This window comes from Pinus tabuliformis, chromosome 8 (genome assembly GCF_031772625.1).
Source record: "Pinus tabuliformis cultivar Carrire ecotype Pingquan chromosome 8, CPIR1, whole genome shotgun sequence".
Classification (NCBI taxonomy): domain Eukaryota; kingdom Viridiplantae; phylum Streptophyta; class Pinopsida; order Pinales; family Pinaceae; genus Pinus; species Pinus tabuliformis.
Window position 1 is genome coordinate 186,048,270 of NC_142294.1, and position 21,637 is coordinate 186,069,906.

At 38.8% G+C, this 21,637-nt stretch overlaps 1 protein-coding gene across 3 annotated transcripts in view; it reads right to left on the bottom strand.

Annotated features, from left to right (window-relative positions):
* NUA (nuclear pore anchor) overlaps positions 1 to 21,637 on the bottom strand; it is a 340,816-nt gene that overhangs the window by 145,109 nt on the left and 174,070 nt on the right. For all 3 annotated transcript variants that reach the window (XM_089371934.1, XM_089371933.1, XM_089371932.1), the window contains exons 26-27: positions 3,316 to 3,495; positions 3,169 to 3,216 (exon numbers count right to left, since the gene is read on the bottom strand). In XM_089371934.1, coding sequence (XP_089228060.1) covers positions 3,169 to 3,216; positions 3,316 to 3,495 — 228 coding nt within the window. The remainder of the gene's footprint in view (positions 1 to 3,168; positions 3,217 to 3,315; positions 3,496 to 21,637) is intronic.

Below are 21,637 nucleotides of genomic sequence, written 5' to 3' on the forward strand. Positions count from 1 at the left end.
ATGATCGAGTAGCTGCAGGATGCAGTGCCAAGCAAAATTGTTGGGCAAGGGATCTACGGCAACAAGTGTGACTCAGTAGTGGCCTGCAAATCATGGTTCGAAGGACAGTACCAGCAGGGCTTTCCAGCAGGATTGGCATAGGTCAACCCTCAGAGGGACAAAGGGAGAATATACCATTCATGGGATTGGCAGTAGATTTTAGTAGATGTCTCAGGGCCGAGATAGATCCACAAGGAAATATCTCTACAAATCTATACACTAACAAGGTTCTTGTGGGCGTTAGAAGGAATAGGCATAGGGGACACAAGCAAAGCAGTGATTGAGAACAAGGAGCAAGTAGCTTCGAAGGTTGAGAAAGTCAAAGGAAGCTAGCCTCCAGGTTGAGGAGAGGAGCAGTCAACAAATTCCTCCAAATCTATCAAGGTCTCTTGGTATGAGATGACCTTACATAATGTTTAGGAGCAAGAGGCTTCTAGGAACTAGGCCAAAGAGAGCAAGACTTTGAGGATATTTCCAAACCAGGTGGCAGTGAAGGTTTTGCGTTCAAAGGGAGCATCCATGGCAGCGGATGAAGTTCCATGATCAAAGATAGTTCTAAATGACAAAAGTACCTCCCTCATTAAGAGGGAGTGTTGATGTTTGTAGCTTGGGCAGTTACTTTTGCATAGGCCTGGGTGTCTATGCATGCAAAAGTCGCACACAGTCTCCTCAGAACACTTGTTAAAGCATGAGAAAGTTGCTATTCTAACTTAACCTAAGATAGACTTAGGAAAAGCACATACATATTATGTTGGCTAATTGAGCTAAGTAAACTTAGGAATAGTAAATACTTCCTTTAGTGATTATGTTTTAATCTCAACCCTTGATCTCAAGTGATGCAAGATCTAATCTTGGCTGTCAATCCTTTCAAGGTTAGCGTTAGGTATTTAGCTCAATATAAAGTTATAAAAGCAAGACTAAGGAGACGGAGAAGACACACCATACAAGAGCACAAGTTTGAGAGAACATTGTTAGTGTGTTGACTATAAGGAAGGGAGTAGCAAGGGGACCCAGATCAGCCAAGGAGGGCTTGATCAAATAAATAAGATCTACTTTTCATATGTATTTCCTCAATTGGGCCATTATGCCAAGACAAGAGCCCAAGTAAGTTCTAAAGAATTTAATGAAGAACTGTGATTGCTATAAATTGTCGTCTCACTTATTTTGTGATTGAGATTAGTATATTTTGGTTCTATTGAATTTATTGAGTTAGTAACCTAGTTATGCAATTAATCAGTAGATCTGTAATCAGCTGGGAATTAAGTGTCAGGTATTTGGTGTGCAGGAAAACTAACATCGAGACCGTGTAAAGACTCATTGATGGAACTTGTAGTTAATATAAGATGGAGGGATGCCTATTTTCGCAAGAAGAGTGTACCAAAACCAATTAAGAATGTCTAGAGGGCCATGAGAAGCTTACATTTCCTTGACAAAAGAAAACCATATTTCTTATGTAAAAGCAAACAACAATATTCCCATGAAGCAGTTGATAAATATTCTGGGGAGGGCGTCACCCCATTGGCATTAAAGTAACATCTTTTAATAGATATCACCCCTTCTCTAGACACAAGGCACATGTAATAAACTGCAATGGACGGCGAAAGCATCCACAAACAGAAAAATGGCAAGAAACTGTCTTTCAAAAATCATAGAAAGCAGGTTTCCAGACTCAGTTTTTTTCTGAGTTCACTACATTTTTAACTGTATAACCCTCGTATTTTGATCAAAATTCAAATGCTTCTATTCCTTCACATTTTAGTTCTAGTGCACTGCATCGGTTAGTGCACACTGCAATATCAGTTAGCTTTGTTAACATCAGAGTTTAATTTTTTTCTAATTCGAAAGATAAAACAAAAAACAGAAATACTAATTTATAGTTTAAGGTTTCATATGTGATTTTCAAAGTAAAGTATTGAATGAAATTATGAACACAGTTTTGGCTCCATTATTGTAGAAAATTATAGGAGTATATAACCCAACCCAGTTTTCATGTTTTGCAGAGTTTAATGTTCAAACCCATCATATAACATATGACAGATATTTTATATCAGATTAGCATTTACATGAAAACAAAGAGTTACTCTACCATTTACTTTGCACAACTGATACAAGAGAAAATTGCAAGTGCACACACAAGTTTGACACACTTATTTTGGTCAACTTGACCCTGGAAAAACCCCACTGTGGGGAAAACCAGTGCTGATGGAGGATTTTTTATTTTGCTTCTTAGAATTTCTTGCAACAAAAATAAACAAGAAATTTCACTTATCTCTTCCCTTGCGAAAGCTGTTCAGACTCCAGAGGTCCTCTTTTACACTGAAATTTTGGACTGATAACTTCCTCACACAGACACTCTCCTTCCAGCAAAAATTTTGGTCTCTTGGCAGCTCCTCATGCACAGGAAATCGAAGCACCTTGACTGTTACACAAGGCCATAAAACTCAGGCTCATACTTGACTGGATCTTGGAAGTTTCAGCAGCTAATACTCACTCCTGAAATAGACCTCTTCTCCCTTGAATCACGGGCTGAACTACTGTGTAAAAACTAGTCCATGAAGCTCAGTAAGAGCACCCCGAAAATCACACACAGCAGGCCCGAATATTACGCTGAACAGGCCCAAAAGGGAATGATTATGCCCGACAGTGGGAAGGTATCCAGCTACCTCAAAACTGGTGCAGATTTCATTTAATCTTGAAGCAGCCAGAACTTGTAGCCATTAATTTCTCTGCCCTTAAAATTGAGATTTGAGCTCCATCCCAGGCTTATAAATGGCCTTCTAGAGATTCGAACCAATGTCTAAGTCCTTGCTCTATGCATGTTTTATCCATTTTGATTCCCAACCTAATTTGGTCTGATCAATATATTAATCTTGATTTACTTTTTCAGTTATCAATTTTCTCTGACCTTATTTAATTACAAATAGAAATACCAAACAAACAACATACAAATCAATGCCCCAATAAAGCTCTACTAGGAATTACAGTTCAAATTGTCTTAGAAAACTTAGTTACTACAAAAGTTGCTATGAAGACATCCAACTGGGAGTGGGGAACATCTCCAAATCAATGCAAGAAAATAACTGAGAGAAACTACCATTAACCAAAAAAATTGAAAGAATCCAAACTTACTTTGTCTTCAGCTTTCCTAAGATCTGCCACCAAATCTGAATTTCGTGCCTGTAGTATAATTACCACAAAGAAGGCAATCAATTGTATGTATAACTTCATATAAACAAAAGAGGTTACATACTTAAGTAGCAAACATATTACACAGACCTCCGCAACACCTGCCCTTGTTTCTGCTGCTGACACTGCTCGCAATGCATCAGCCAAATCCTTACTCATGGACTCAACCTGTGACATTGCCTGTTTTACAGTTTGCTCTCTCTCCAGTGTAAGATTCCGAACATGTTCCCGCTCCACCTGTAGCTCTCTTTTTGCTTCTACCCATTCTCTCTACACAAAGAAACGTACATTAACAATTTATATCCAAAGGAAAAAAATCTCATAATTTAAAAATATTGCCAGATGCTATCAACCAGAGAAGTCTAAAAAATCGAGAAAATCACATTAATAAAAAGACCATACAAGCAATTGGAAAGAAAACTGTGAAACTAAGTGATAAAAAACGCTATTAAAAAAAAAAATAAAAATAAAAATAAAAGTGCAGTAAAAGCTTCTCAATGGACAAAAAATGAGTCATGCCGATAAAACCATCTTGGTAAGAGACAATTTTATAAATACGGACAATTAAGAGATTATTTTAACCTACAGAAATGAATGCTCACATCTATAAAAGATTACTTTAAAAAGATATTGCACAAGAACGAAAATAAGACCAGAATATTTATCAACATAAATCAACAAATTTTTTTAAAAGCTATATAAAAATTTGAATAGTTCTACAAAAATATTTCCAATAATTTTATAGTCATCATTTTAGGAATTGGGAAGATTCACCAATGTTTCTACACTTCAACATAATTATGGATCCTGTTACAGCACTTTCAGCAGGGGTACCTATATATTCATTGCAACATTCTTAAACACCATTGTCAGCCCAAGGTCACAAGTCAAACGAATTTAAGGTAATATTTTATTAAACTACTAAGTCTCCAACATGTCAATGACTAGTAAATATTACTTTTTAGAGGGGGTCAAACTGGAACGAACAAAGTTCGTTCTTCAAGTTAAATACTCCAAAAGACTTGGAATATGTAGATCTCCATTCAGGATATAAGAATATATATTAAAATGTGTGAATAAGAATGATGTTACAAATGAGAGTGAGGGGCTTGCTTATATACTAAGCAGGTGCCTCTTCATGGAAAGTCATGTCCCATTTAGACATGCCTCTTCAACACTAATTACTAATTAACTAATCATTATTACAATTATCATCATTATTTATATTTAATATATTTTATAAATTTATTCATAACAATGCCTTCCTCTTCAGAAAGCTTTGTCCTCAAAGTTTGCTGATGAAAAGGCTTGATCTATTTTTATGTTTCGAATGTCTTCTCGTCTCAGACCTATCATCTTCATTGATACAAGTTGATATGATCCTTAGAGTGACATATAAAATTGTCGCACGAAGAAAGGCTCTAACCATCCTAATTTAATCTTTTGCGGAATCTTTCAATTACTAGAAACTTGTGATGTATCATTATCACTGTGCTGAATTGTGGCACTTCAATGTCCTTCTGAACATAAGTTTGTTGTTTTTGTTTTGAGAGATACAGATATGCAGACTGATTGGAATGTCTGATTTTGTGATTCAGATGTAGATGAGGAGTTTATCTTTCCCTTATCATGTGTGTGGAAAGATTGAGACTTACTTCAAGTTCGAATGTCATCAAGTTAGTTACAAAATCTTCACTTGGGTTTTTCATCGTTTGAACTGCAACTTCTAAGTACATCCTTACTTCAATTGGGTTTGGATTTGCATGAATTATGATATTAATGGGATGTGTGTTTGTTTTCTTTTCTTCGACTTGGACTGCTACGTCTAAAGATTTTGATACTTCTTTCGTGAGTAATTCTTCTAACTTGTTTTTTAATGATTGCTTGTAATCCCTAAGTTTTTTAATTTGAGTGAGCAGCATTTGATTATGGTTTCTCAGATGTAAGATTTCTTTGGTTTCTGATTTATCAACCTTATTTTCAATGTCTTGACTTTTAAGCTTCTCATCTCTTAGATCTCTGATTTGTTCCAATAACCTTCGGTTCCGATCTTTTAAGCGCAAATTTTCTTCTTCCTTCTTTGATAAAATCTTGTTGAATTTCTTCTCGACACATCCGTTTTCTTCTTCTAGTTTTTTTCTTTCGTTCCTTAAACTTCTTGAGCTTCACAAGTAATTTTTGGTTATGGTCCCTCAAACACAAAATTTCCTCGTCTTTTTCTCTTAATTTTTGTTCCAATTTTGCAAGTTTTCCTCTCATTCTTTCATTTGCATCAGTACATCATCTTGACATCCTTCCACATTAAATAATTTTCCACATGTACACCCCCTTTTCTTCGCAAAAACGGATAGCGCTTGATCGACATGTCCGTGCCACTCGACAGTCATCGTCGACTTGATCATATTATGTTGTAAACCCAGTCTACATGTGTGAATTGTAAATAATCTTAGCAGATATGAGTCATGTATGTAAATTGCCTAGGTGGACCTAACTTTCTAGTGATAATCTACGTTCCAGAAGGTTTTTTGTCTCACCGATCCATGATCGGCAGAGTTTTACCTCAGCCTAACCCCAAAGCCGGAATGGATTTTGTCATTAGAATCTTAGGAGAATCCTAGTGTGTTAATCTGCTAGATTATAGTTGTGTCGCAAAATTGGGTGGTTTATGAGGGTCTATGTCAAATGGGTTTTCCCCCTTGAGATGTAAAGTTGTAAAAGTCATGATGTGAAGTGCCTTGAGGGTTATAAAATGTTCTAATCCCCTCATAAAGTCCTAAGTCCTAGGTTCTAGGTCATTTTTCCAAAGGCTAAGTTCGAGGATCCATTTAAAAAAATAAATAAATAAATAAATAAAATAATATAAAAAATAACTAAAAAATAAAAATAAAATATAATTTAAAAAATAAATTTAAAAAATAAATAAAAAATGAAATAAAATGAAATAAAATAATAAAATAAAATAAAAAACTTAAAAAACAATAAAATAATAATATTTTAAGTAAATAAATGCAGAATTTCAGTTTTTTAATGCATTAAAAATTCGACGGATGAGATTAAGATATATCTTGATCCTCATCGACGGTCGAGATCATTTTAACATGGATCACTCGAACTAGCCGTTGGGAATTTTTGCTTTAAATAGGGTGCTAGGGGTCATTTAAGATCATTCGATCTATGAGTCTTGTGCTGAAGAAAGCTCTCCTGTAAACTTTTTCTGGTGCTAAATAAGAAAGACTTTGGGGTTGAAATCATGCTGGTGTTACTCTCTTGTAGCGTTGTGAACTATTTTATTCTACATATTTTAATTTTCAGCCATTAATAACAGCTTATTGTAGAGTATTGTTGAATACAGGTATCTTGTTCACTTGCTAGGGTTTGAATGGTATTAGAATTTCTGAAGTAATGGCAAGTATCTCCATTGCATCTAAGATCTAGTACTGTTTTTCTCTCTTTATTGATAGTTGAACTGAGCTGTGAAGGAAACCCTTATTGAAGAAGATCAATGGGCGTTTGGGGAAGTTCTCAGCTGAACCAGCCAACTCCCACGAGCATTCTCTTGCAGAGCCCAACCAGTTTTGATCTTGGGTTTATCATTTAAGTTTGTTTTTCTGAATTGCATGAGAGGTTTCTGAAGTTTTTCATAGTAAATCTAAAATTTTGATAATATTACTGTTGACTATTGATAAATCTGGCTGTTTAAGAGTCAAAAGTTGTAAATGTTGTTTTGTTGATCTAGGGTTTTAATTTTGTTTTATGCACATATCATTTTTGGGCTTCATTTTCTTTTGCAGATTGCAGGTACAGGGTTTGAGAAATTTTTCAGGATTTCCGCCAAGCAATCTGGAGCAGGAAAGATTAAAAATTTTGATCAAGTCACTGGATTACAGTCACTGCCATTCACTTCTGCTACCACCGTGAATCCATCTCTCTCTGTTGCTGCTTCTTCTCAACCCGCATTTCCTTCTGGCATTCTCAGCCACCATCCATTCCATCACCCGCACAGTCCATAGCTATTTCAACACATCTCTCGCGCAGTCATCTCTGCCATCCTCACGCAGTATATTTTGTCCCACAACCTCAACGTTCTCATCCCTATCGTCGTTTATCAGTGCTCCATGGATCTGCAAACCTTTTTATAATCCTCAGCTGGCGTTTCCTTGCTTCCAACGCAGTTTATCAACCCTTCACGCACGTCATTGCCTTCTTCTTGTACGCTGCCTCTGCAACTCATCCTTCTCTGCTGCGTCCTCAGGTTGCCGTCCATACCACACGCTATCTTTCTCATTTACGCAGCAACACCCAAAAACACAGTCACTTGTCGGGCCAGCAACCAGAAGCTGAAGTCCCATCCATGCAATATCACCTGCGTATTCTCCATCACCTGCACAGGAAGCTCCATTCTTCATTATTGGACCTGCACTACAAACATTCGAAGCTCTTCTTCCTGCCTCCGTCCAACCTCAACCATAAGCACCTGCAAACTTCTCCGTCCGCAATCGAAAAGCATCCCGTCGTCTGACAGTAAGAACGCATTCTCTTTGTGTATACGGGCCAGCCTTATTTCATGCGTTGAATGGTAATATTAGTTTAGGTTTCGATAGTCATTTTATTTCATGGTTAGGAATTAACGTAGGTTGATTTTTTTTAGATTTAAGTTGTTCAGTTTTGATTAGATTTAGGTTTCTGTTAGATTTAGCTTATGATTAAATTTTAATATAAGGTTTTGTTTTAAAAAATATAAAAAAGTCCCTTTAGTTAGGGTTTTGGTTCTATTTTTGTTTAATTTTTTTTTAGAACTAAAACTTTAGTTTTAGTTTAGATTTAAGTCTTAAGTTTTTCTTTTAAATATAACAATAAAAAATTATAAAATTATAAAAAAGGGAGTTTCTTTTCTTTTAAAGTGTAGATTTTGATATTATTTAGATTTTTAGGTTTCATTTAGTTTTAATTTTTGTTTTCTCTGAAAATCATAAAAATATTTTGGAAATTTCTTTGCCAGTTTGAGTCATAGCTCAGGAATTTGTTACTTTTTATCTCTCCTGCTGAGGCTAAAATTTTGACGTGGAATTAATGTTTATCACTTTTTTAACATGCTTGAATGATCATTTTCAAGATTAGCTACATGAATGTGATATCTGGTTAGCATTTAAAATTACATAGTAGTGTATCGAACTTTATCTTTCGAAATTTTAAATTGTTGGAGTATCATTAAGCCATTAAGCATTTTCGTGCATTTGATAAAAGTTAATCTTCGCTCGAGTTATTTGAATTTAAATGATTGCTCTACATGGTTTACATTTCTGCAACATTTAGTAAGTAATCATTTAAACATTAACTTCATAAAGCACTGGTCTATTTATTTAACAAATCAATTGAGTGCTTGTTTCCTCGTGTCTCCCAACCCAACTGTTTCACAATTGGTCAATCATTTTCCCATAGGGTCTACCCCCCTTAGCCACGGGAGGCAGGCTTAAACAAAGAGATCGGGGATCAGAGTGACAGCCCCTGGTCTGAGCGTTGTCGTGACAATCTGTGCGACAACATTTTTTGGCACCGTTGCCGGGGATAGAGTTTTTTCTGTCCTTGGTTCTTTCATTTCGAGCTTTTCCGTGTTTCACTTCTTGTCCAGGTGGCGACTCCACTTCATATATTATCTTCAAGAGTGTATACTAGAAGACATCCAAGCAGTCTGTGCAATCCTGCTCCTGAACCGGAAAGGGCCCTCAAGATACGATTACACAAACTCTCTTCTCGTACACTTCTTGTTAACCTCGGACAAGAAGCCCTCTCTGATATCCATTTGCTCTTTACTAGTCCAGTTCGGCACGACATCATGGATATGTATGCCCCTTGCAATTTTTCTAACATTCCAGGGTATCCCAATGCTCTTCCATCAGTTGGGATAGATAAGTTGCCTAGCTTTCAGGGAGATAATGCGATTAGTGCAAATTCGCATCTGAGAGATTTTAGTATATGGATGGCTAAGTACGCAAGGTCTCCTAATTTCGATCATGAAGATGTTAGAATGACTCTTTTTATTTTAACCTTGGGGGGTGATGCTCATGAATGGTTTACTGAAAAGCCTCAGAATTCATTTGATTCCTTAGAATCGATCATTAATGCCTTTAAAGAAAAATATGGAGATAAGAGAGAAGGAACACACCTCGTAAAAGCTATTAGCATAATAAAAAAGAGAGAATAAAATTGTTGAAGAATTTATTAAAAGGTTTAATGGTATTGTTAGAGAATTACCTCAAGACTATAAACCTACTGACAAATCTCTCCAAGATTTTTACATTGATGCCTTTAGTCCTGAGCCATCTTATGAATTAAGGTGTGCTAGGCTTAATGATTATAGAGATTGCCAAGCCTTGGCTATAGAGCTTGAAAAGGACAAGGCAGTGTCTGAAAAGTCTGAAATCCCAGGTTTTGATAGGGCTGCTACGAAACTAAAGGAACCTAAAGGAAAAGCAGTTCAAGAACCTGAAAGCGAACTTGTTCTCAAATTGCTTCAAAAGATTGAAACCATGGAAATTAATCATAATAAGGAGATAGCTACTTTGCAGAATAGGTTGATCCAAATGGAAAGAGCGCAAACGCAAAATTTTCAACCTCGAAATAATAATAATAGAAATAACAATTGGCAAAAGAAGGGTCAATCTAGTGAGCAAAGACCTCCTAATCCGCTAACTAATTTGGTTGATAATGCTCCTCCTTACTGTCGGGTTTGCGATGCTCTTCATGAAGAGGCCACTTGTCCCATCGTTAGAAGAATTTTAGATAATGGGATGTTTGGGGCAGGTGATCAAATAAATGTCGTAGGTAACAAGTTTCCTTTGTCTATGGATGATTGGATAGAGGTCAAGGAAAATAGTCGTGATGTTATGAATCCTTCATCAGCTTTTAATATAAATAACCTTGAAAATGAAGATGACATTTTGGCTAGATTATATGGTGAAAAACCCTCTTCCGAGCAAATCTTGGAGATTGCTAGAGATAAAGGTTTGACATACTAGAGGGATAAAGATCAAAGCGGGAATCAAATTCCCCCTCAAACTTCTAACCCTGGTATAAACTTTGGATTAGATGTCGATTTGGGAAGTTGGTTTAACAATGCAAAAATCTGGGTTCCTATCTTCGAGATTGCTAAAATCCCTTCCCAAAGAGACAAGTTACTAAAAGCTATTCAAGGTTCTCACATAAACACTTCTCAACAGAAGACTCGAGAAGTTGACTATCACGATGCAAAGCTTAGATGCAGATAACAAAGATCACCAACCTTTCTTTATCACCTTGTTAGTTAATGGATATAAATTGAATAATTGCATGTTGGATCCTAGTGCATCAGCTTGTGTAATGATTAAAAGGGTCATGGAACAGCTTAACTTAAGAGTTTCTAGACCCTACTATAACATATGTGCCATGGATTCTAAGAAAATTGAAGTGCATGGTTTGATCAAAGATTTGCAATTTACCCTATCATTTTACCCAGACATCATGATTTTCATGGATATTGTTGTTGTGGATGTGCCTGATGCCTGGGCTATGCTGTTATCCAGAAAGTGGGCCTCTGATCTAGGAGGAAGTATTCAAATGAATTGGTCATATGTTATGATTCCTTCTCCTAGGGGTGATGGTTTTGTAAGACTAAATAAAGAGCCCAAAAGAAAATTTCATGTCGAAGATCCTAAGAGACCTCACAACAAGATAATCAAAAAGCAATCTGATATTGGGAACTATGCCATCATGTCTAATTTCATAATTCCTCCTGATGATAAGATTAAGGATCTCAAGGATAAAGTTTGGTATATGTACTTCGGTGGTGCATCGTCTAGGCATGGTAAAGGTGCTGGAATAGTGCTTAAATCTCCCCTTGATCACATTTTCAAGTTTGCCTATCGATTAGAATTTGAAGCAACCAACAATGTCGCTGAATATGAGGCTATATTGTTGGGGCCTGAATTGCAAAATCTTTGAAGATTAAGTTGCTTAGCATTAAGGGGGATTCTGATTTAGTTATCATGCAGCTTAAAAATAAATTCACATGAAAAAATCAAAGACTAAGGAATTATCGAAATGTTGTGTGGGATACTATGGAGCACTTTGATGCTCTTGACCTCAAAGCTATCCCAAGAGAAAGAAATAGTTTGGCAGCTGAACTTGCCGTAGCTGCTACTACTTTCTAGTTATCTAATGAGCTAATTAATGATAAGATCAAAATGGAAGTAATATTTAGACCATTTGTTCCAGATAACTCAGAGCATTGGCAGGTCTTCAATGATGAAAAGCAAGTCATTCGTTTTCTTAATAGTTTGGATGAGTTTGAGGATTTCCGGATAGATTCTGAGGAGGATGGATCTTTAAATCATGAGCATAACATAAATCCTACTCCTAGGAATGTGGTTGCCTTAGAGAAACATTTTGATCGGCATGATGCCACGAAGTTGAGAGAAGAAAATAAGATGGACCCCGGCGAATATCTCGAGATAAACATTGGTACTTCTGAAAATCCAAAGATTGTTAAAATTGGTAGAGGTACTAGTGTGGAGGAAAGAAAAAAGTTAACTAATTTACTTCGAGAATATCGAGATGTTTTAGCTTTTTCTTATGATGAATTAAAGGGCTATAGGGAAGATGTCATGGAACATACTATCCCCTTAAAAGATGAAAATGCTAAACCCTTTCGCCAGAAACTTAGGCAAATTAATCCTAAATTAGCCCCTTTAGTTCAGAAAGAACTTGCGAAAATGCTTGCAGCAGGAATTATCGCTCAAACAAGGCATTCAACATGGTGTTCAAATCTGGTGATTGTTAGGAAAAAGAACGATACGATAAGGCTTTGTGTCGATTTTCGAAACCTTAATCTAGCATGCAAGAAAGATAATTACCCTTTGCCAAACATGGAGACTTTGTTGCAAAGAGTAACCGGTTCTGGAATGATGTCGTTGCTAGATGGTTTTTCTAGATACAATCAGGTATGGCTTAAAAAGGAAGATCGTCATAAAACCACATTCACCACACCATGGGGTACCTTTGAATACATCAGAATGCCATTTGGATTAACCAACGCTGGGGCTACATTCCAAAGGGCTATGGATTATGCCTTCAAAGGGTTAATCAGGAAATTTATTGAAATTTACCAAGATGATCTTATTGCTTTTTCTAAAGATGGTATCAGTCATGTAAATAATCTTAGGCAGGTTTGTAGAAATTTCTGTTTTCCCAGCGCGGTTTTCAGTTTCACCTTATTTCTCCCATATAGTTAAATGCCCATTCCCATATCCATACATTTAACACTGAAAAAAAAAAAAAAAATTTAAATAAATTGTTGAAAACACAAATTCTGGAAATTTTACAGAATGCTGGAAAATGCATAAATAAAATTCAACGGTTACAAACAGCCATTAAAACACATTTAAACACAGAGATTTTGGGTCAAGGTGACCCTGGAAAAACCCCCTACAACTCTTGGGGAAAACCAGTTCAAGAACTCTTCTTTATTTCTGAAAATTGGCCTTTTACAATGAAAAATATTCAGCAAAAAATCAGCAAGCAAATTTACAACTTATCTCTTTTCCTGTGACTCACAGCAATCTGGAAATTACAGCAAACAGGACAGCAATAAATGTTGTACGGCCTCCTCGACTTTCGTGCCCACTTTCAGCATTAAATGTTGTTGTACGGCCAGCATTAAATGTGTTGTAAGGACTGCAATAAATGTGTTGTACGACCTGCAATAAATGCGTTGTATGGTCCTTGTTTTGCGTGCAGAAAAACTAGCAAACTGCTCCTCGATTTTTGTGCAAACCACTAGAAAATCGTGCCAAAATTTGCCTTTCACTATGTGCTAAATCAGCTGTACAAATCTGCTCAACTGTTGCCTTGGAATGTGTGCCAAGCTGTTGTCTCCTTCTCCTCCCTGCTCAGAAATCTCTCTTGCTCTCTTGCTCTCCTTCTCCCACTTTTCTCATGAAAGAATAGATGATATTTTCCTCCTTTTCCTCCCTTAATCCAACCCTAAGTGACTTTTGGGTGATCCCTAAATCCAATGGCTGAAATAGATTGAGATCTAGGGCTGAGATTAAATGCACATTTAAATCTCACTTTCTATTTTTTAATTCACTCCACTTTAATAAAGACCCACTTAGTCATTTATTTCCAAAGTCACTTTTCCTTTCTAATTTTTCATTGACTTTATAAAAGTCACTTTAAAATTAGACTTTAGTAACTTTATCACCTAAAGTCACTTTTAAATTAGATTTAACTTTATAAAAATTATAAAGGCGCTTTAGGAGAAAAATTAAATTCTTTTGGACACTTTTCCCTAGGCCAAAGATCAAAGCCTTAGGGAACCACATGTCCTCTGGTACCAAATTTCAACACTCCCTCTTACCGAGGAAGGTGTTCCTCACCACACCCATCATGTCTTTGAAGTAGTCATGCTTGCCCCGTGGTAAGGCTTTGGTAAGAATATCTGCAACCTGCTCATCAGTGGGAATATACTCAAGCTTCACAGCGCCCTTCTGAACACAGTCTCTGATGAACTAATATTTGATCCCGATATGCTTTGACCTGTCATGAAATACTGGATTCTCAGTGAGTTTAATGAAACTCTAATTATCACAGTAAATCACTGAAGGTCTCAACGGCTGACCAAATAAGCCAAACAACATCTTGCGAAGCCAGATGGCCTCACAACTAGCTAGACTGGCTGCCATATACTCTGCTTCCGCTGAACTCAATGCTACTGACTGTTGTTTCCGGCTGAACCATGACACTACTGCTGAACCCAACCCAAAACAACACCCTGAAGTGCTCTTCCTATCAGAAACACAACCTGCCCAATCAGAATCAGTATAACCTGTCAGTCTCACTCCATCCCCCTGCCTGTAGTCCAGACCATAATCCACTATCCTTTGCAAGTACTGCAAAATGTGTTTTGCAGCCACCCAGTGAACCTTCCTAGGCTCACACATAAACTGACTCATCGTGTTGACTGCAAAACAAATATCTGGTCTAGTGTTAACCAAATACATCAAGGAACCAATCAGCTGCTTGTACAATGTGGGATCCACCAACTCAGATTCTGAAGCATGAAGCTTCTTCCAGTTGGTGATCATCGGTGTCGACATGGGTCTACAATCCTCCATGTGGAATCCACCAAGGATGTCCACAATATACTTCCCCTGCCCCAGGAAGAAATGCCCCTCCTCCTGCCACACCTCCAAATCCAAAAAGTAATGCATCAAGCCGATGTCCTTCATCTCAAACTCCGTCACAAGATCTCTCTTGCAGTGCTCTATGAGTCTCTCTGCACCTGTGATGACTAAGTCATCCACATACAGCACCAGAATGAGAGGCTCCTCACCTATCACAATATAGTAAAGGTTCAGATCTACCTCACTCTTTGTGAAACCCATCCCCTGCAAGTATGTATCTATCCTGGAGTACCAAGCTCTGGGAGCTTGCTTCAGGCCATAGAGGGCCTTCTTCAATCTGCACACATGTGACTTCTTCACATGCACCTCAAAGCCCTATGGCTACTCAATGTACACCTCCTCCTGTATGAAGCCATTGAGAAATGTAGTCTTCACATCCATCTGGTGGATCTTCCAACCCATCTCTGCTGCTATCGATATAATGGAGCGAATCAAAGTATATCGAGCCACGAGAGCGAAGGTCTCCTCATAATCAACTCCCTCTACCTAGGAGAACCCTCTAGCCACAAACCTCGCTTTGAATTTCTCAATGCTGCCATCTGCAGCATGCTTTACCTTGTAAAGCCATCTGGAAGTAACCACGGATTTGCCCTCAGGCCTCAGCACCACCTCCCAAACATCATTCTTCATGATAGAAGAATACTCCTTCTGCATGGCCTCTCTCCAGACCTGCTAGCTAGCTGCCTCCTCATAGCTAGAAGGCTCAGAGTCAAGGATGCTGGTAACCATTGCCATATAGCTACAAAACCTCTCAGGTGGTCTACTCTCTTTGACCGGCCTCTTCAGCTCAGCAACAAGATGTGGCATCTCTCAAGGTGTCCTGAAGCCACTTGGGCTTCCTCTTCCCTGAGTGCACTTCTCCATAGGAGAATGAAACTCCTCCTCCCCATCATCATCAGGACCCTGAACTCCTGACTGTCTGTCTGCTGTCCTCCTGCCTACACCTGAACCTGTAGCAGCTGAGGTACCGTGTGAACTGTCCATCAGTGGACTCCCTAGTGAACTGCTCTGTATGCTGCCCAGAGCACCACCCCTCTAGCTCGGCGAGCCACTGCTCACTGACGGACCTGACATCCTCATAGATGTACCTCCAGATCCTCCTTATCCCTGCCCACTGGATCCTTGCGACTGACTCAACTGCTGCTGAGGGTCTAGCTGATCCAGATACTCTAACTCCCGTGATCTCCTAAAGGCCCTGTCCTCCTCGAACTTCACATCCCTCCTAACAACAACTCTCCTCTGTGCAGGAATGTAAATCCGAAAGGCCTTTGAGGTCTCACTGTAGCCCACAAAGATACCCTTCTCTGTGGTGGGCTCTAGTTTGGTCCTCTTCTCCTTCGGTATGTAGGAGTATGTAATGCATCCAAAGATACGAAGATGACCAATATCACGCTTCTTCCCAGAGAAAGCCTCCTCCGGAGTCATGTGCCCCAAGGCACGATGCGGACTCCTATTCTGCAAGTAAACAGCTGTGTTGCAGGCCTCTGCCCACAAGAACAATGGCAACCCCTGATAATGTAACATGGCTTTGGCAGCCCCTACAATGGATCTGTTCTTCCTCTCCGCAACCCAGTTCTGCTGGGGGTTGTAAGGAACAGTGAACTCCCTCCTAATGCCTGCCTCCGCACAATAGTCAACAAACTCTCCAACGGTGTACTCTCCCCCATTGTCCGACCTCAGGGACTTGATCTTCCGACCTGTCTGTGTCTCCACAAGAGCTCTAAACTCCTGAAACCGCTTGAAGACCTCACTCTTGGTCTTCAAGAATCCAGGTCCTCCTGGAGTGATCATCAATGAATAAAACATAGTACTCATATCCACTCAAGGAAACATGAGACATCCGACCGCTCACATCAGAATGAATCAAATCAAGTATCCCAGTCGCTCTGTTTTCACTGCTGGAAAAGGGGATTTGGCAAACTTGCCCATCGCACATCCTCTGCCAGTATCAAAGTGATCAGTGCTGAAATCTGGCACACTTGTAGTGATCTCCCGCAAGGTCCTCAAGGCTCCATGATACATATGTCCCATCCTGCGGTGCCAAATCTCACACAGCTCAGAACTGCTAGCTCTATTGTCGGTACTACTGCTCAATGCCACAAGGGACTGGAATGAAAACTTGTACACCTTTGCATGGCGTACACCTATCACTCTAGCTGAATCAGCTGGAGTGCCCTTGGGATACATCAACACCTGTCTGCCCCTGAACAGTACCTCATATCCTCTGTCCTCCAAAGCTGAGACGGATATGAGGTTCTTTCTCACATAAAGAACGTCTGAGGTTTGGACTCCCTCTGAAATGTCAGTGTCCCCACCCCGACTGCTCTGACAAATCTGTCATCACCGAGTACTACCTCAATATCGGTGCCACTATCTGAAAGCTCTGAGAAGTACTCCCGGACTCTTGTATGTGACGTGAAGCCCCACTGTCCACATACCAGATACCTGAAGATGCTCCACTAATCAAGGGAAAAGCATGCTCCCTCTGAACCTGTGTGGCAGGTGATCCGTCACTAGGGGACTCATACGCAGTGAACCCAAACTCTCAGTCAAAACGAACTGCAAAGTCCTCAACCTCTGCTGACGCTGCCACGTTCTGGTTCTTCCCCTTCTTCTTCTTCTTCTTCTCCGGACACACAACTGCATAGTGTCCCATCTTTTGACAATTCCAACACTTCACCTTGGAATAGTCCTTCTGTGTGTCACCCTGTTTACCTTTGCCTTTGCCTTTGCCCCCACCATTGCTTGTGGAAGCCTGCTTCTTCCCTTTGCGTTTCTTGCCTCCTGCCAACAGTGCTCCATCCTCATCCTGCTCAACTGGCTTGGCTGCCCCAAGCTGACCTTTCTTGATCTCTGTCTGAATGCAATCATCCCAAAACCTCTCCCATGTGGGAAGGGTCTCACGTGCACAAACCCCATCAGCAAAGTTCATCCATGAATGGCGGAGGCCATTCACTACAATCCGCACCAACTCAGTGGGTGGAATGTCCTCACATTAGTAATCTTTGTGAGATATCCAGATGCACTATCATTACCCATCTTAATAGTATTCAGTTTCTCCTTCAGGACCATTTTCCGGTTCTCATTGGTACTCTGGTAGAGATTGGACAATGTTGTCCACATCTCATGGGCATTTCTCTTTCCTCTCACATGAGGAATTGGTCTTTGACTCCGTCTAGAATCAGTCTTTTACCCTTGTTCTTTTTATCATACTCAGCCAACTGAGTGGCATCAGTAGGCACAACAACAGGGTTCTGTGTGGTATGCACCATGATATCCCAGACTTCTGCCTCCTCAAAAATACTCTGCCTCTCCTTCCAAACGCTGTAATTTGTATGCCCATCCAACCTATCCTCCACCCTCAATCCCAATGACATCCTGCTGTCCTAAAACTGAAAAATAGCACTGTTGTAGTAAAGATAAAACTGTTGTTTGTGAAAAATCAGCTTCCTGGAATTTTCTAGGTGAAAAATCAGCAGCTGTAATTTTTTCTCCTTGTTGTCCCAAACTGCGCTTTAGCACTCAAGCTCTGATACCATGTAGAAACCTCTGTTTTCCCACCCCGGTTTTCAGTTTCACCTTATTTCTCCCATATAGTTAAATGCCCATTCCCATATCCATACATTTAACACTGAAAAAAAAAAAAATTTTGTTATAACACAAATTCTGGAAATTTTACAGAATGCTGGAAAATACATAAATAAAATTCAGCGGTTACAAACAGCCATTAAAACACATTTAAACACAGATATTTTTGGTCAATGTGACCCTGGAAAAACCCCCTACAACTCTTGGGGAAAACCAGTTCCAGAGCTCTTCTTTATTTCTGAAAATTGCCTTTTTACAGTGAGAAATACTCAGCAAAAGATCAGCAAGAAAATTTACAACTTATCTCTTTCCCGTGCCTCACAGCAATCTGGAAATTACAGCAAACAGGACAGCAATAAATGTTGTACGGCCTCCTCGACTTTCATGCCCACCTTCAGCATTAAATGTTGTTGTACGACCATGATTAAATGCGTTGTACGGACTGCAATAAATGCGTTGTACTTCCTGCAATAAATGCATTGTATGATTCTTGTTTTGCGTGCAAAAAAACCAGCAAACTGCTCCTCGATTTTTGTGCAAACCACTCCTCGAAAATTGTGCCAAAATCTTCCTTTCACTGTGTGCTGAATCAATTGTACAAATCTACTCAACTGCTGCCTTGGAATGTGTGCCAAGCTGTTGTCTCCTTCTCCTCCTTGCTCAGAAATCTCTCTTGCTCTCTTGCTCTCCTTCTCCCAATCTGCTCATGAAAGAATAGATGATATTTTCCTCATTTTCCTCCCTTAATCCAACCCTAAGTGACTTTTGGGTGATCCCTAAATCCAATGGCTGAAATAGATTGAGATCTAGGGCTGAGATTAAATGCACATTTAAATCTCACTTTCTATTTTTTAATTCACCCCACTTTAATAAAGACCCACTTAGTCATTTATTTCCAGTCACTTTTCCTTTCTAATTTTTCATTGACTTTATAAAAGTCACTTTAAAATTAGACTTCAGTAGCTTTATCACTTAAAGTCACTTTTAAATTAGATTTAACTTTATAAAAATTATAAAGTCACTTTAGGAGAAAAATTAAATTCTTTTGAACACTTTTCCCTAGGCCAAAGATCGAAGCCTTAGGGAACCACCAGTCCTCCGTTACCAAATTTCAACAAGGTTTTCAATAGATGTAGAGAGTACGGGATTTCTCTGAATCCAGCTAAGTCTGTTTTTGAAGTAACAGAAGGGAAATCACTTGGCCATATCATTTCTAAGGATGGAATCAAGATTGATCCTGAAAGAATTGAAGCAATCCAAAAGATTCCTCTCCCTCATAATCTTAAATCCCTTCAGTCTTTCCTTGGAAAGACAAATTTTATTAGAAGGTTTATTCCAAATTACGCAGAAATAGCTAAGCCTATTCAAAGTCTTCTAAAGAAAGATGCAAAATTTGTTTGGCAAGAAGACAGCAAAAAGGCTTTTCAAGAAATCAAATGCGTTGTTGCAAGAGCTCCCGTCTTAGTTAGTCTCGATTATTCCAAGGATTTCATGGTTTTTTCTTTCGCTTCCGAAGATACCATTGCTGGTGTCCTGCTACAAAAGAATAAAGATGGTCATGAGCAGCCTATCGCTTTCATGAGTAGAGCGCTTCAAAATTCTGAAATGAAGTACAATACCATGGAAAAGCAGGCTTATGCCTTGGTCAAGTCTCTTAAGCACTTCAAAACCTATGTGGGTTATTCTAAAATCATTGCTTTCGTCCCACATTCTGCTGTTAAAGATATATTAACTCAAACCGATTGCTTAAGGACTCGTGCTAGGTGGGTTACTAAAATACAAGAATATGATTTAGAGATCAAACCCACCAAGCTAGTCAAAGGCCAAGGTTTGGCTCAAATGTTGACTGAAGGTAATGAAAAGACTCTTGGTTTATTTTGTCTTAGCAATCTATCTGAGTTGCAAAGATTAGGAGAGCATGAGTGGTACAGGGGCATAGTTTATTACTTGATGAATCTTGCATGTCCTAACCATTTAGTTGCTCATAAGAGAAGGGCTCTTAGACTAAAAGCCACTAAGTATTGCCTTATGAAGGATGGCCTTGGGTGGAGAAATGCTAGAACTACCGCCCACAAAATCCTAAGCGCTGGTTATTATTGACCTTTAATTTTTTCTGATGTGCATAAGTTTGTTAGAAATTGTCAAGCCTGTCAACTATTCACTGGGAAACAGAAGCTTGTTGCCCTGCCTCTACAACCTGTCATCATAGAGGCACCTTTTCAGCATTGGGGTCTGGACTTCATAGGGAAGTTCCATGAAAATTCTAGCAATGGCTACTCATGGATTTTGACTGCTACGGATTATTTCACTAAATTGGTTGAAGCCATTCCTGCTAAGAATGCCACTGAAAAGGTTATTATGGATTTCATTGAAAATAATATCATTACTAGATTTGGTGTCCCTGCTAAGATCACTACTAACAATGCCAAAGCTTTTAGTTCCTCAGAGTTTTCATCTTTTTGTTTCAAGTATGGCATTGTTTTATCTCATTCGTCAAATTACTATCCTCAGGGTAATGGTCTCGCTGAATCAAGTAACAAGAATCTCATAACCATTATCAAGAAGATCGTAGGAGATAATAAGAGATCATGGGATAGCAAAATCAAGTATGCTTTATGGGCAGATAGAATCACTAAGAAGAAAGTTAATGGTAAATCTCCCTTTGAATTAGTTTATGGCTTGGATGTAACCTTACATGTGCACCTGAAATTGCCAGCTTATCAACTACTTCAGAATTTTTCTACTAATAAAGACGATGCTCAGAATAGAATAGATCAGATTGTGGAGTTAGATGAAGCTCGTAGGATAGCTTTTGATGCTATATGCAAAAATCAATCTAACATTAAGAAAAGCTTTGATAAATTCTCTCGATCTAGATCTTTGCAGGTGGGAGATATGGTACTGCTTTGGGACCGCAAGAATGAGAAACCAAGAAAACATAAGAAGTTTGACAGTTTGTGGCTAGGACCTTACATCATTCGAGATATAGTTGGACCAAACTCATTCCACTTGAGCAGATTGGATGGCGAACCACTTGATCTACCAGCGAATGGCAAAATGCTCAAGCTATTCTTCAAAGATGATATCTGATGCCATGGGGCATCCTTTGTATTGTATTTCTATCCCTACTCCTCGTTATTTCAGCATTTTATTTCTGATTTAGGATTAGATTCACTTTCCTTGTTAATAAATGAAGAGCTTCTATCTTTTATGTGCTTAGATATTATATGATGATTTTTGAATGGACGCTACTTATTTCTATTGTGTGTTGCGTGGATGCAGATTCTGGATTCTCACATTCCTACAGTGCAACGACGTGTCCCCAAGTAGAGCCAGATGTTGACCACTACATGTAACTACCCATAGCAGTACACCCCCTTTTCTTCACAAAAAGGATAGCGCTTGATCGACATGTCCGTGTCATTCGACAGTCATCGTCGACCTGATCATATTATGTTGTAAACCCAGTTTGCATGTGTGAATTGTCAATAATCTTAGCAGATATGAGTCATGTATGTAAATTGCCTAAGTGGACCTAACTTTCTAGTGATAATCTATGTTCCAGAAGGTTTTTTGTCTCACCGATCCATGATCAGCAGAGTTTT